The 15,816-nt window shown below is 34.3% G+C and overlaps 1 protein-coding gene across 1 annotated transcript in view; it reads right to left on the bottom strand.

Moving 5' to 3' along the window:
- The window catches only part of ARID2 (AT-rich interaction domain 2), a 186,821-nt gene that overhangs the window by 57,795 nt on the left and 113,210 nt on the right, over window positions 1–15,816 (bottom strand). Inside the window, exons 7-14 of the mRNA XM_054445013.2 lie at window positions 13,443–13,509; window positions 13,102–13,352; window positions 12,676–12,772; window positions 12,386–12,595; window positions 10,567–10,734; window positions 3,082–3,163; window positions 1,049–1,183; window positions 243–439 (exon numbers count right to left, since the gene is read on the bottom strand). Of these exons, the coding sequence (XP_054300988.1) occupies window positions 243–439; window positions 1,049–1,183; window positions 3,082–3,163; window positions 10,567–10,734; window positions 12,386–12,595; window positions 12,676–12,772; window positions 13,102–13,352; window positions 13,443–13,509 (1,207 nt within the window). The remainder of the gene's footprint in view (window positions 1–242; window positions 440–1,048; window positions 1,184–3,081; window positions 3,164–10,566; window positions 10,735–12,385; window positions 12,596–12,675; window positions 12,773–13,101; window positions 13,353–13,442; window positions 13,510–15,816) is intronic.

Below are 15,816 nucleotides of genomic sequence, written 5' to 3'. Positions count from 1 at the left end.
ATGTCAAAATTCCAAATAAAATGACTGAAAATCCCAAGTGGGAATTATTTTACTTAAGAGAAAATAGTTTTAAGAAATTAACATCTAACAATTTTGAATCATATGAATATGGTAATAGACCAAGTAAGAAAATGCTACTAGAGAAACAAAAGTTATACATTTAAAATGCATAGAATATACATTTTTCATTCAGTTTTATTATTAAATCAGTAATACTTTAAAAATACAATAAAAATTAACACCTGCAGGTGAAGGAGCAGGAGATACATCAGGAACAGAATCAACACGAACAACAGAAGTAGAAACTGGTTGCTGCTGATAGTACATCTGAATGGGAAGTGGTATAGCCCTCCGTTTTACTCCTACCACATGAATATGTGCCTGCCCATTGTTACTGGAATCCTCCACTCTCTTCACTGTATGATTTGGAAAGACCGTTCTGTAAAGTACACACATAATCAGTAAGTTTTGATAACTATCACATTGACTTCTAACATTATGTTTACATGAACAACAGCAGTATGTTTACTGTTGCTTATGTATGAACCAGTATGACTCATAGTTATATACTGCAAGGATGGAAAGCAAAGAAATATAAAAGATTAATCATCCCATTTAAAACATCATTATTTATTAACAATGTCAGTGGGTTTTAAACAATTCCACCCACATATAAGTAATAAAAGATACCTATTTTTATGAACTTTGCAAAATATCAAAAAATCTTTGTATTTGAAGATAATAATATTATATACTATTATTCAAGATTAAAAAGATACAATCATGTCTTTAACATGTAAAAGTAGGTAGGAAAAAGAAAGTAAACTTAATTTCTTTGATAAATCTCATAATGTTCCAACACAAACACCAGATGTGATTTCTGAAACCGCTTTTTATTTAAACCTCCACCACACTATAACCCATCCATATGAAATTTCTAGTAGTAGAAATATTTAAAACTAGATAAGATATTTGGTATTTTCTTTAAAGAGCAAGAGATGTTGCAAGTGATGTAAATGGACTTTATTTAAAGAACTATGGATCCTACCTAAGACATTTATAAAATCCAGTTGATGTTAGGATTCCACCACGAGCTAATTTACTGCAAGTCGAGAGGTATTCAGAATACATTTCTGCTCGAGAAACAGAACAATCTGGATTTACTTCAAAATGAGCATTTAGCCTAAAAGAGGAGAAAAATTAAGCATTATACAATATACTCTAGGGAAGTCCATATTTAAATATACTAAAGCCATCTGGAGGCAATGTGTTAAACTAATAATTATACCTACTAATCAAATTTCACTGACTGATACGTTAGTAGCAAAAATATATGCTAAATTTTAGATTAAATCAAGAGATTAACATGCTTATTTTAGTATTAAAAATGACACTGACAACAAATATAAAAACTATGTTCATATCCCAATGAGAGCAGGGTTGGTCTGCTGACAACAAATGTTCTATAAGAAATGGTTTTATTTAGTGAATATCTATTCAGGATCCTGTCTTGTAATCATCATAACATAAAACAAGTTCCCAATTATGTGTTATTTGCATTGTAGCTGAAGAAAATGGGGGGAAACTGAACTAAGGTTAAACTTTGCTTGGCTCTTGGATCAAATTCCTTCAGAAAAAAACGTATCCAAGCTTTTCAGCTACTTCCTAAAACAATGACACTTTCCATGCTGCACACTCCCATTTCCCCATTTCAAAACAGTTTTAATTTGTAATCCATTACAAACTAATTCAAACCTCATTTTGTCTTTTTCTTAAAATGACCTTTACCTATAAATTGGGATTGGAGGCCTAATTACCCTGATAGGCTCTTTCCATAACTCACTATGTATAATAGGCCAAACTTAGCTTTTTCTGAAAAACTAAATCAAATAGTAATTACGATTTAAAAAAAAAAAACTGTAAAATGATTCTCTTCCCCCTCTCCAAGAAATAGCAGAAACGTGCAACTGGGATTTATAAGACCACATCTATGCTTAACACACACACATTTTATAGTGGTTATGGTGTGTATTCTTTCCAACTTTCATAATCCTATCTGTACTGAAATTTCAAAAAGACTAGATAAAAAACTTCATTTTGGTTGCAATGTAGAAGACAAACGACATTTCTAAATATTACTGGAAAAGATTCAAGTATAAGGGGCCAATGTGTAAAAATATAGAAGGTGAGGAAAAAGCAAACAATTAGAGATACTTAAAACCATAAACGTGATTTAAGCAAAGTAGAAAAGTCTGGAGAAAACTGTCATAGGAACAAAAATATGTATTGAAAGCACCAAAAATACGGAACAAAGAGTGACAGGAGCATGAAATGGGAGACAAATAATGTTAGTGAATGGCAGAAAAGTGATCAAGAACTTTTAAAGTGATATATCATTGGAAAGTGATTGTGTACTTCAATCTGTTAATCTCCTAAAGAATTTAAGTCGAACTTCATACTAATGTTGAGGCAACTATCCATAACAAGTGAAATTTTTAAAACTCTTCATTTGCTTTTTTTCAGAAAGTGGCGCAGATATGACTACACAATCTTTTCAAGGAAATATTATTGTCAAGCTGCTTATTTCTGTTCTATCATTTGATTAATGTCCCTCTACTATTACACACCCAAAAATTATTAATGAATAAGAAGTTTTGTTTTAGATGGAAGAGAAGAGACATTTTAAAATACCTGGTTTTATTTTCTTAAGGTCAGTCCAATTCAGTTTTAACAAAATGTTAATTTTAGAAGAACAAATTTTGTAACCTGACAAACTGTACTTTCTACAAAGTGAAAGATAACTTTTTAACACAAATTTTATGAAAAAAGTTAAATGGTGTAATTTAATGACATTCTAGTCATACTATTTTAATTCTGAAAATTCTGATGAATATTTTTCTTTCAAATTATTCCAATATACAAGGGGATTTTAAAGTGCCCTTTCTTTGTGTAAATGATATTCTACTCTAACTAAAAAGGAATACAGAATAAAACATTCTGGATGTCTGTAGAACACATTTCCTTTTTTTCTTTGCTTTACTCTTCCCAAGGATAAATCCTTAATAGAAATAAACCACTTACCACTGACAAGCAAACTTCTCACTATCTATTTCCACTATTCCTGGAGGTGGAGCAACATGCTGCGCTACAACTGCTCTGGAAGCTAAAGAAAAAAATACATTAGCTACATCATTTCTTAAAACTTAGTCACTATTTGCCATACTTTTTTTATGGATATTGAACCCATTAATACAATGAATACCTTTTTAAAAGGTGTATAAATATATGAAAGTATACACATTTGAGAACAAACCTAATATATAACAGAGCACATATCATACCAGGCACTGTCTTAGAGGATTCATATGAACTATTTTGTTTAACCTCATAATCATTCAAATAATAACAATTAATATGGATGATTTAGTTAATATAACCTCTATTATTCCCATGGGCAAGACACTGAACTAAATACTTTACTGAACTAAATACAATATCTGCTTACTTAATTCTTCTGTGAGGTAGGTACAGATAAGAAAACTGAGACTAAAAGTGATTTAAAAAACTGGCCCAGGGTCATAAAGTTCAACACATAAGTTGAGCATCTTTCAGTTTAGCTACTGAAGCAGAATGCATCAGAAATTATGGCTTCACTCCCTAATTTAAAAGATTAATAACTCTGTAAGTGGCATATATAAAATTTTTGGAATACAGTGAACAAAAGCTGAACTAATTTAAAGTCCCATATTCAAAAAAGGATTTCTATACTTTTTCTGGGGAAGAAAAAAAGAAGATATCTGTTGTAATAATAAATTTGAATTATACTTTTTTCCTGAAAGAGGCAACCTGGTTGTATACAAATGTACTAGCTATTAATCTTAAGACACATACTTTCTAAAGTTTCATCTATGACATATTTTAAAAGTTTCAAGGTCAATGAATAAATGAGTAAATCACCTATTATTTTCTAACATGTTGAAGAGATCCTGTAGAAAAATGATGTATGTTACCTTTTCTTCTCCACTATGTTATACAAAGGAACCAATGAAAACATGAAAAGTATAAAGTCATCTTATAAAAGTCTGAATCATATATTTGTAAATAAAAATTAAAATTAATTATCCTTTTTTCACTATTGATCAGCATTACTTTGTAGGTTTTTAGAAAACTTGCTATGTGACACGGCAATGTAGTTTTTAAACACACAGATTATACACAATTTTTTTCAGATGATATTTTAGCAAAGCTTCTTAGAACCCTCAAACAGAACAAATGCATTTTAAAATAATTGGAACTAGGCAAGCTCCATAGTACAGCCAAATGTGTGAATGATCTGAGGCAATCATAACCTTTGATGAATGCCCCATGCTTTCTTTGAGGTAACAGCTAATTGTAGCCACTTAATAAACATATACTCTGTATAAATCCACTTATATTTACATTATTTATTTTAATCTTTTAAGTCTAAGTTTAATTATACCTATTTTACAGATTAGAAAACTAAAGCTCAGAGATAAAGTTCAGCCAGGAACATGTGGTGGAGATAGCAGAGCTGGGTATACTTGGAAGGACTTCTTTTAAAAGTGCTGGATTTGAATCCAGGTCTGTCACATTTCAGAGGCCATACTATTATATGCTCCTTGAGATAATGCAACAGTTAGAACAAAAATAATTTTTCCTGTTGGCAATCCTAGCTTATTTTTTCTTCCCCTTCTAAGTTGACGATATTAATACAGAAAATACTTTCTAGGGCCTGAAACTGTGTAGAAATCTTCTTCCCTTTATCATCTCTACTATGAAAGAGTATACCCTACTTAGACTGAAATTTCCTGAATGAATTAGCAATCAATTTCATGAAACACTAGAAATTACGTTGAAATCATGAGAAACCTTTATAAACAATGTAGAAAGAAGAATAAAATCACAAATGGGAATTTAAACTGGAAACATAATTACTATAAAAAGTAGCTACAAACTGAGGAGCACTGCCCTCAGGATACCTGAAGACATTCTAAATGAAGGTGCTTATACTTTGAATCAATTTCCAGATACTCAACTTTCTTATGTATTCTTCCTAAAACTGCTTTGCATGAGAATATCACCTCCTCTTTGATAATTGTTTTTCTCTCATTTTGGAATCAAATGACTTAATTCTCACCCATCTTTGATAGCCCTGCAGATTATGCATTATGGTTAAATGCATAAATCCAGAGCCAGAGAATTCCATCACTCACTAGCTAGCTGTGTAACTATGAGCAAAATAACTCTGTCCATATAATGGAGGAAAGTAACAGTACACTAACCTCATATGTTGCTATAAGGATTAGATTATGTGCAAGTCACTTAAAATAATGCCTAGCACGAAGTAAGCACTATATAAACGCTAGCTACTATTATTATTGTTATAGTGTAACATGTGAAACACTAAAGAGAGAATTAGAAACATTAGTGTCCATGAAGCCTCTTAACCAAGGTATTATTGGTATAGCTTCCTGTCAATACCAGTATTTTACATATTACAACTGAGGGCAAAGTTGGGCATTAGAAATTGGGTATTCTGGCCCTTTGGTTTGTTCTAAATTCAGATAAACTGTAGAGTAATGATAATTCTGCTTAATGCCCTTGCCTCCTCAACTACTGTCAAAGAATGCATTACTTCTTAGGCAGAATCCTGTGTAAACAAAGTACAGAAAATATTTTAAAGAAATATCAAAGGTGGGCCAGGCACGGAGGCTCATGCCTGTAATTCCAGCACTTTGGGAGGCCGAAGTGGGTGAATGCTTGATCCCAGGAGTTTGAGACTGCCTGGGCAACATAGTGAAGCCCTGTCCTTAGCCAGACTTGGTGGCATGTACTTGCAGTCCCAACTACTCAGGAGCCTGAGGTAGGGGGATCAATTGAGCTCCCAAGGTCAACACTACAGTGAGCCAGGTTCTGATGGCGCCCCTGCACTGCAGTCTGGGTGACGGAGTGAGACCCTTTCTCAAAAAAAAGAAAGAAAGAAAGAAAAAGTATAGAAGGTGATGGTATTTTATTTCATTCAGATTACAAACTCATGGCAAATTCAACTGTTAAAATTCTGAAGGAAAGAACATGTCATACTAACATACTAACACACTGTCTTGAATTGAAAAACAACATTGGACTTTTTCTAAGTAACAAAAAGAGTCTGATTAAGCAAGAGACTTTTGTTAATAAAAACTATCTTTACTAGGTTACATGGCAGACATTTTCCGAAAAATCAACTGAGGTAAATCTGCAGTGTCAAGGTTTTCACAAAAATATATTTGAAGTATATGATAAAAAGCACCTAAACATCAAATACATTGTAACGGTCTTGAAATGAACAATATTTCAATTTTCCTAACCCAGTCATCCTAAAAATACAGTCCCTGGACTACAGCATCTGCATCTCATGGGAACTTGATAAAAATGAAAATTCTGTGACCAGCCTGGGCAACAAGGTGAAATCTTATCTCTATAAAAAAAAAAAATACAAAAATTAGCTGGGTGTGGTGGTGGCCACCTGTAGTCCCAGTTACTCAGGAGGCTGAGGTGGGAGGATAGTCTTGAGCCCAGGTGGTAGAAGTTGCAGTCAGCTGAGATAGCACTCCAGCCTGGGAAAGAGTGAGATGCTGTCTTTAGAAAAAAAAAAAAAAAAGAAAAAAAAAATCTCAGGTCCCACCTGATCCAGAAACTCAGGGAATGTAGCCCAGATATCTTTTATTATAAGTCTATCAGATGATTCTGATGTAGCTAAGGTTTGAGAACCACTGTGCTAAAACTTCTTGAATATATCAGGTTACACAAGATACCTAAGTAAAACAGTAACAAGTATAATTTATAGTCATATCTTGTTAATATGTTTTTGATATATTTCCCAGAAACTTAAAAAAAAAGACCTCTAATGACTCAGCAACAAATATTCTTGCAGTCAGGTACTTGCTAATTCTTTGATTTCAACAAAACAAAGGAGAACTCAAGTTTTCAGATGGTTGTAAAAAATAAGTTTAATACTTTTTGGATAATTCTGAAGTTCAAAGAACTGTAAATTCTATCTTCATCTATTTAATGATGCAAACTAGATTTTTCAATTTCCATCTATAAAAAGGGAAACAGGGATACTATTGATGCTAAACTCCAGTTTCATTCTAGCAGTAAGTAATAGTCATTGAGAGATATACTGAATTAATAGCATCTAGAGAATTAGAGGGGAGAGTCCTATTCATCTTATTAAGAGATACATTTCAAGTAAATTTTTGTTTAATAATTTTTTTCTTTTTTTTGAGACGGAGTCTCGGTCTGTCACCAAGCTGGAGTGCAGTGGCACGATCTCGGCTCACTGCAACCTCTGCCTCCCGGGTGCAAGCAATTCTCCTGCCTCAGCCTCCTGAGTAGCTGGGACTACAGGCGCACACCATCATGCCCAGATAATTTTTGTATTTTTAGTAGAGATGTGGTTTCACCATGTTGGCCAGGATGGTCTCAATCTCTTGACCTCATGATCTGCCCACCTTGGCCTCCCAAAGTGCTGGGATTATAGGCATGAGCCACTGCGCTCGGCATTGTTTAATAATTATTTATAAAAATTTACAATGTATTTACTATTTGATGTACCATTTATTAATAAAACCTGTAATGATAAAATATATGTATGTGCGTTTTATATATATGTGTATATATATACACATATATACATATACGTGTGTATATATATACATACATATATGTGTGTGTATATATACACATACATATACATGTATATATATACACACATATGTGTGTGTATGTGTATATATCTATATATACATATACATTTTTTTTTTTTTTAAGATAGACCAGGTTCTTACTCTATTGCCTAAGGTGGATGCAGTGACACATTCATAGCTCACTACGGCCTTTGACTCCCTGGGCCCAAGCTGGGACTACAGGCATGCATCACCATGCTCAGCTAATTTTTTTCCTGATTTTGTAGAGATGGAATCTCACTATGTTGCCAGGCTGGTCTCAAACTCCCGGCCTCCAGTGATCCTTCTGCCTCAGCCTCCCAAAATGCTGGGATTATAGGCATAAGGCACAGTGCCTGGCCAAATGAAATTTTAAAAATTTAGAGCTTTAAAGAATAACAAGGAATTGAAAAACTTTAAAAATGTCTATTTTGTAATTAAAAAGTATTGACAGAGTAATGAATAAAAAAGAATCTCAAACATAAAATGTATTATGTTAGGATAAAACTCTTGTGAGGATACTGGAATACGAGTTCAAGGTGAAAGAGGAATATTATAAAATTTCTGATGTTAAAGAGTTTGTGTATTTTAAAAAATGAATGATGGTATCAAGATTCCACTGCACACAAAAAGCACTGTAATTATTTTCTTTTAAAAATGTAGTTTAACATACATCAAGACAATACATACTTTGCAACTATTTAAATTATGATAGAGATTTAGATGTCAACCTAAAAATGGGTAAAAGGTTATAAAAGTTTTCAGAGTGATTGAGGGAAGTGAGCAAAAAGTTTAAAGATGGTAATTCCATAAAAAAGCAGCATTAAACTATGCAGGCAATAGCTAAACCACAAAGGATAACCAATCAAACAATTTAAAGTTGTCATTCAGGGAGAGCACAAGTAATAAAGTGCTCTCCAGCTGAAAATTAACTCTTTTCAATCCCGAGCAGTCTAGTCCCATCTCTATGAATGAATTACTACATAAATGAGTAAGCCACAAATTCTCAATGTTTAAATTCATTCATTTGCCAAATGAGGACCAAATTTTAGGTTGAGAAGTAGGTTCATTTGCTGAGGTCAAAAGAACTGTAAAGGTCAAAGGCTAACCACGCAGCAAAAAATAGTCTTCATCAAATCACCCTTGAATATTCACTGACATTTTATCAATTTCCTTAACACTGCTCCTTTATGTCCCTCAATTAATTTAATCTTTAGTTTCTTCTTTGATGGTAAAAAACATTCCCACCACCCACTTAACTAGCAATATGAACAGTTTCATTTCTTTCTCAAGGTTGAAAAACCATTAATATTCTGACCAAAGATTCCCCAATATAAATTGGCTGTTTAACATCTATTACCTGTAGTTGAAAGCTCATTGAATAGACTGGCAGTCAAAATTATCTATTTTGTGCCTTCTGTTATTTGTCCACTTTTGTTAGGTGGATCCAAGTTAGTTGAGTGAACATATGACACAAATCTATACACTTCAGAAGGACATAATGGAAATCAATGAAATATGTGATACGTATTACATACTTTGCATAGAGTACATAATTTTCATACTACAAGTTGGAGTAGAAGACAAATTGGGACCATGAATGAATGTGAGAACAGATAGCTAGAGATGATGAGAGTTCAATCTCATTCATAAGCATTGGCAATAGAAAAGGCCAGGTATTTAGGAAGACTAAACAATATCTGGTGAATGGATGTGATCGCTAAAGATTAAGGATAATGAAATTTTTGGTTTGGGGCTAGCGAGGGAGGATAAGAGACCTAAATGCATTTCTAGCTGAACGGAAAAAGTGAGTAAAGAAAAAGAGATTTAAGATATGGGAACATGGAGATGGGAAAGACTGATATTCAGAGTAAGTTTCAGAAGAAATTAGCATCTCTTTCTGAAATGAGCAGAAGCTAAAGGAAAATGAGTCCAGATGCTAATAAGTTTGTAACTGAAGGAGTAAGAAATTGAAGAAATTCATTCTACACAGCCTCTGTATTAATTGCAAAGTGAGAATTAAGATCAATTGAGAAAACGAGCATCCTCCATTCAAAAAATATAAAGAAAGATAAGTGTCTTGGGGACAGCAGGAGGTGAGAGGATAGGAAATGGAAGGGTAGGTGAGATGAAAGATGTATTTTTAGTATAAACCAAGGTAGAGAAAGCACTCTAAAAAAAGGTTAAGGGTAGTAAAATATAAAAAATGATGACTCATAATGAGCCAGTGGAAAGGAGTTCAAGGACTGAAGAGAAGTCTGGTTATTAGACATGTCTGTACTATAATTACAGTTGAGCTAAACAGAATTGAGCTAAGAGACACTAGGAAAGGTGCATAAATGCAGGTATACATGCTTGTGTGTGTATACATATGTGCATGTGTCTTCTCCTAGGCTGTTGATTCTGTGGTGTTGGTTCTAAGACTTAAGGACGTTAGGAGTATTATACTTATGTGTCCTGATGATCACCTGAGAAAATTATAAGGTAATATATGAATAATCTATTCCTGGCATGTCAATTTCCCCTGACCAAAATCACAAATAATATGCCTATTGGGGCACTTATAGCTATCGTAATTATGAATATCTAATCCATTACATTACTCTAAATCCTGCCCAACTTAATTTTCCTATTATACTATTCTTCCTATGAGCTCACCTTGATCCTGCTACTCCTGGAATGTATAATATCTAAGAAATTAGAGTACATATCCAAATTCCACTTTGGCCTACTCTACTGTAAAATATCAGTTCTCTATACTGCACATTGAAGTTTATTCTTAGGATCAAATCTTATACACTCATAACCACACTGAAAAAGAATACGTGAAAACACTAACCTGGGGCAGATGCTACATGAGTCTGGGTTTGGACTTGCTCTATAGCTTGTGGCCTAATTTCAGATAACATTTGATGACTGGAACTTGGGTGTTCAATGAGTTTTACCGCAGCTAGTGCATCAGGGCCAAACATCTGAATATCCATAGAAACCAGACACACTAACATGTCTAAAATAAATAAAAAGCAATAGTTATTAGTCAATAATATTATGAATGAATGCCATCACTGGTGAACACATGTTGTACAGAATACTTATAAATGTGAACAAATGCTAGCCCATGAATCACGGTACATCAGAATTACCTGTGCATCTTTTAAAAAAAAAGATTTTTAGGCTGGGCATGGCGGCTCACACCTGTAATCCCAGCACTTTGGGAGGCGGAGGCGGGCGGATCACGAGGTCAGGAGATTGAGATCATCCTGGCTAATATGGTGAAACCCCGTCTCTACTAAAAATACAAAAAAAAAAATTAGCCGGGCATGGTGCCTGTAGTCCCAGCTACTCAGGAGGCTGAAGCAGGAGAATGGCATGAACCCAGGAGGCGGAGTTTGCAGTGAGCCAAGATCAGGCCACTGCACTCCAGCCTGGGTGACAGAGTGAGATTCCGTCTCAAAAAAAAAAAAAGATTTTTAGGCTCAATCTCTGAAGACTGATTTAATAGCTCGGGAGTGGGAGCTGGATATCTCTATCTATCTATCTATATACATACATATATATATATATATATATATATATATATATATATATATTTTTTTTTTTTTGAGAAAGGGTCTTGTTCTGTCACCCAGGCTGGAGTGCTGGCACGATCACAGCTCACTGCAGCCTCAACCTCCTAGGCTCAAGCGATCCTCCCACATCAGCCTCCCAAATAGCTGGGAACTACAGGCGTGTACCACTACATCTGGTTAATTTTTTTTATTTTTCGTACAGATGAGATCTCACTATGTTGCCCAGGGTAATCTTGAACTGGGCTCAGGCGATTTTCCTGCCTTGGCCTCCCAAAGTGCTGGGATTACAGGTGTGAGCCACCATGCCCAGTAGTGGATATCTATATACTTGAAAAGATTCTCAAGTGATTCTGATGTGTAGCCAGATTTAAGAATCACTGATATGAAAAGTGACACATTAACTTCTCAATAATAACAGTTTTCAAGCTGAATCTTTATTAACTCTGATTTTAATATTTATTACACCTGAGAAAGATATCATTTTAATCACCAAGTAAAACGTTAACATGGCATGTGTTAGTAAGTATATTTAAAACTGATAGCTCTTATGGAGGTGACTTCATTGATTTTTAAAGATTGCAACACTACCAGCAACTTCTAGGAACAGAAGGAAACATGTTTCACTTAGCTTTAATTGTTTAATAGTAGTAGCTGGCCATATGAAACAGAAAGACCTGCTCTCAGATAAGTTAGATATAGCAGTTTTGTCCATTTCAAATTTAATACGTAACAACAGAAATTAAGAGAAGAAATAGGAATTACTGATAGCCATGTAATCCTGGTCTCTAAATTATAGATGCTTCTTGCTCATTGAGCTACACTTCTTCCAGAGTTGTATACTTCAAATTTAATAAAAACAAAAAATAAACAAGACAATGTCACATAATGTTAAAAAATGTAATTATTGTAAAAATAGCCATCACTGAATTTAAAGCATAATAAAGAATAATGGAAACAAGTATGCCTGAGGAGGTAATGACTCTTCAAAATAAAACACTAAACCCCAAATATAAATTGAGGGTTTTGTACAGTACCATATTAAACACTTTTCCTCAATAAAGAAAATAAGTGTTTTTGGTCCAGTCTTACCTATGCTCTTTTCTACTTTTGCAATTTTTGTGCAAGCAACATCTCCCATTTCCGTGAGCATGTATAGCACCTCGAGTGTTGAGATTACAAGCAGCACATCAGGTAAAGTGAGATGACAAATGATCTCTCTGTAGGAATCCTGATCCACATATTCACAAATTAAAACACCATTATCTTCTGCTTTGCAAAGATTTCCCAAAATTTCCATACCTGAAAAACATACAAATATGTATTATTAAGAAATTATAGTTTGTTTACTTTAGAAAGTAAATACTTCAGTGAAAACTCACCTCTCATCTTTAAAAATCTATCCCTTGACATTAGACATTTTGTAACAGTATGAAACATCAGATGAGTAGTTTTGAAATCAACAGGGTCCAATAAAAGCTGGAAAAAGAAACAACACTACTATTGAGCTATGCTTCTTCCAGAGTTGTATACTTCAAATTTAATAAAAATAAAAAATAAACAGGACAATGTTGCATAACATTAAAAAATATTATTGTAAAAATAGCCATCTCTGAATTTAAAGCATCACTTCAAATATTTTTTTCCATAAAAGTATGTGATACTTCTACATCACCATTTTTAGCAACTAATACATGTAAGCATTTAATAGTCTATAAATATGGCAACTATAAAATGCCACATCCCAAAATTGTAACATAAATGTTGCTAACTATAAAAACTAGTTTAAGGTGCAGTCACATGCTTACCTCAGCTGCAATATTTCCTAATGTGTCAAGGCCTAATTGCCTTAAAGAAATAAAATGACTATGTGCAGAAAGTAATAGGAAACGAAGACAGGTACGATTAGCTGCCAAGAGCTTAACATTGCCCTCCTCAAAGGAAAGATTTCGCAAAATCACTGCAATCTGAAGTACCCGCTGTCCTTCAATATCGTTAATGCCCAGCTTTCGAGGTGGATGAAATAAAGACTCCCAAATCCATTCTCCTGATGTACCTTCTACAACAGAAAATACATATTTCACTTAAATTAATATTTCATTTATTAATACTTCAAAGGTTTTGAAAAATTTTGCTTTCACTAACTTACCATGAGACTTGTTTCTGTCAGAAATGAGGTCACGAACTTCATTATCATCAACGATGTCTTTCCAAAACTGTAATGAGAAATTATTTAATTCTCCATGATTTGAAACAACTATTCTATTGCTTTAGAAATAGTCACACACAGGCTGGGTATGGTGGCTCATGCCTGTAATCCCAACACTTTAAGAGGCCAAGATGGGAGGATTACTTGCAGCTGGGAGTTCGAGACCTGCCTGGGCAGCAAAGAGACACCCCATCTCTACAAACTAGAAAATTTAAAACATTAGCCAGGAGTGGTGGCATGTGCCTGAAGTCCCAGCTACTTGGGAGGCTGAGGCAGGAGGATCACTTGAGGCCTGGAATTGAAGGCTGCAGTCAGCTGTGACTGTGCCACTGCACTCCAGCCTGGGCGAAAGAGTGAGACCCCATCTCAAAATCAAATTTAAAAATAAGTTTTAAAAAATAGTCACACAATATGAAAATAATATTTCTACTTATTTTTAGTTCATGTGGATATTGCTACATTCTAGCGAATTAATTCTTTGATGTAAATATTTGATTGTCTACAGTTTCAGATACTTATGTAAAAAGGCATCTTTTTATGTTTATGGCTTTTTAACCTGAGGGCCACAGACGACTAAAGGGACTGTGAAAGAAATCAGAAATCTGTCAACTTGGATGGGGAAAAATGGCATCTCTATGTACATTAAACACTACTGGAAATTTGACATTTCTTTTTTTTTTTTTGAGATGGAGTTTCGCTCTTTTCGCCCAGGCTGGAGTGCAATGGCACGATCTCGGCTCACTGCAACCTCCACCTCCCGGGTTCAACTGATTCCCCTACCTCAGCCTTCTGAGTAGCTGGAATTATAGACACGCGCCACCACGCCCAGCTAGTTTTTGTATTTTTAGTAGAGACGGGGTTTCACCACGTTGGCCAGGATGGTCTCAATCTCTTGACCTTGTGATCCGCCTGCCTCGGCCTCCCAAAATGCTGAGATTACAGGCATGAGCCACTGCGCTCAGCCTGGAAATCTGCATTTCTTTAGAATTTCTTCAACTCTGAATATTAAGCAATGAACTACAGTAATATTAGCAGTATCTGTGACATTATGTGTATATAACAACTGGGTTTTTTTTTTTTGGAATCAAAGTTCTTAGGCATTTAAAACCATTAGTTGGAAAAAGGCTTACTGGCTTCATGTGATCATCAAAGAAATCCATTGCACAAAAAAATCTATGACAAACAATGTTTGGTAGCAATAAAAAAGAAGTAGGCACATTTTTTTTAAAAGACAATGTTCAATAACCAAGAAAAAAGGGCCACAAGAGTTCAGATATTAAAGATATCAAGACACAAAACTTAAAATGACAATGAACAGTAAGTTCAAAGAAATAAAAAACTAAAAATTTTGACAAAGTAATGAAAACTATATGAAAGAACTAAAAAGAAATTCTACAACTGAAAAACATAACTAAAATTAAGAATTCAGTGGATATGTTTAAGAACTGATTAGATACAACCCAAGAGTGAATTTATGAGCAAGAAGAGAGGGCAAGTAAATAAGTTTGAAGTATAAAGAGACAAAAGGATAAAGAGAAAAAAAGTGTACGAGACATAAAGCACACAGTGAAAAGTTCTAACATACAAATAATTGGAGTTCCTGAAGAAGAGAAAGAATGGGCAGACAGAATATGTGACAACATAAGGGCAGAAAATTATTCTAAAATAACTGAAAGATGTTAAACTATATATTTCAGAAGCACTACAAACTCCAAGAAAGATAAAAAAAAAGGTGTGGAAACATCATCATAAAACTCCTGAAGAACAAAGAGAAAAATCACAATGGGATATTTTCAAAATGATGGAAGAAAATATCTGCCAACGTATTTATTTTCGTTGAGACGGAGTCTCGCTCTATCACCTAGGCTGGAGTGCAATGGCGTGATCTCAGCTCACTGCAACCTTTGCCTCCCAGGTTCAAGCGATTCTGCCTCAACCTCCCAAGTAGCTGGGATTATAGGTGCGTGCCACCAAGCCCAACTAATTTTTGTACTTTTAGGAGAGACGGGGTTTCACCATGTTGGTCAGGCTGGTCGTGAAGTCCTAACCTCAGGTGATCTCCCCATCTCGGCCTCCCAAAGTGCTGAGATTACATGGGATTACAGGCGTGAGCCACCGTACCCAGCCTGCCAACATAGAATTTTTAAACAGTGAAACTGTTCCTCAAGAATGAAGGTGACATAAAAACATTTTCTGACAAATAAAAAACAGAAAAGCTCATTATCTACAATCTAAGGAAGAATAAATGATAAAGGTAACTGTGGTTAAGCCAAACTAAAACACTTTCAAAGAGTCATGGGGTAAAAAAAAAAAA

This window comes from Pongo pygmaeus, chromosome 10 (assembly GCF_028885625.2).
Source record: "Pongo pygmaeus isolate AG05252 chromosome 10, NHGRI_mPonPyg2-v2.0_pri, whole genome shotgun sequence".
Taxonomy (NCBI): domain Eukaryota; kingdom Metazoa; phylum Chordata; class Mammalia; order Primates; family Hominidae; genus Pongo; species Pongo pygmaeus.
Note: the sequence above shows the minus strand (reverse complement) of the source record. Positions and strands in the feature narration are given on the sequence as shown.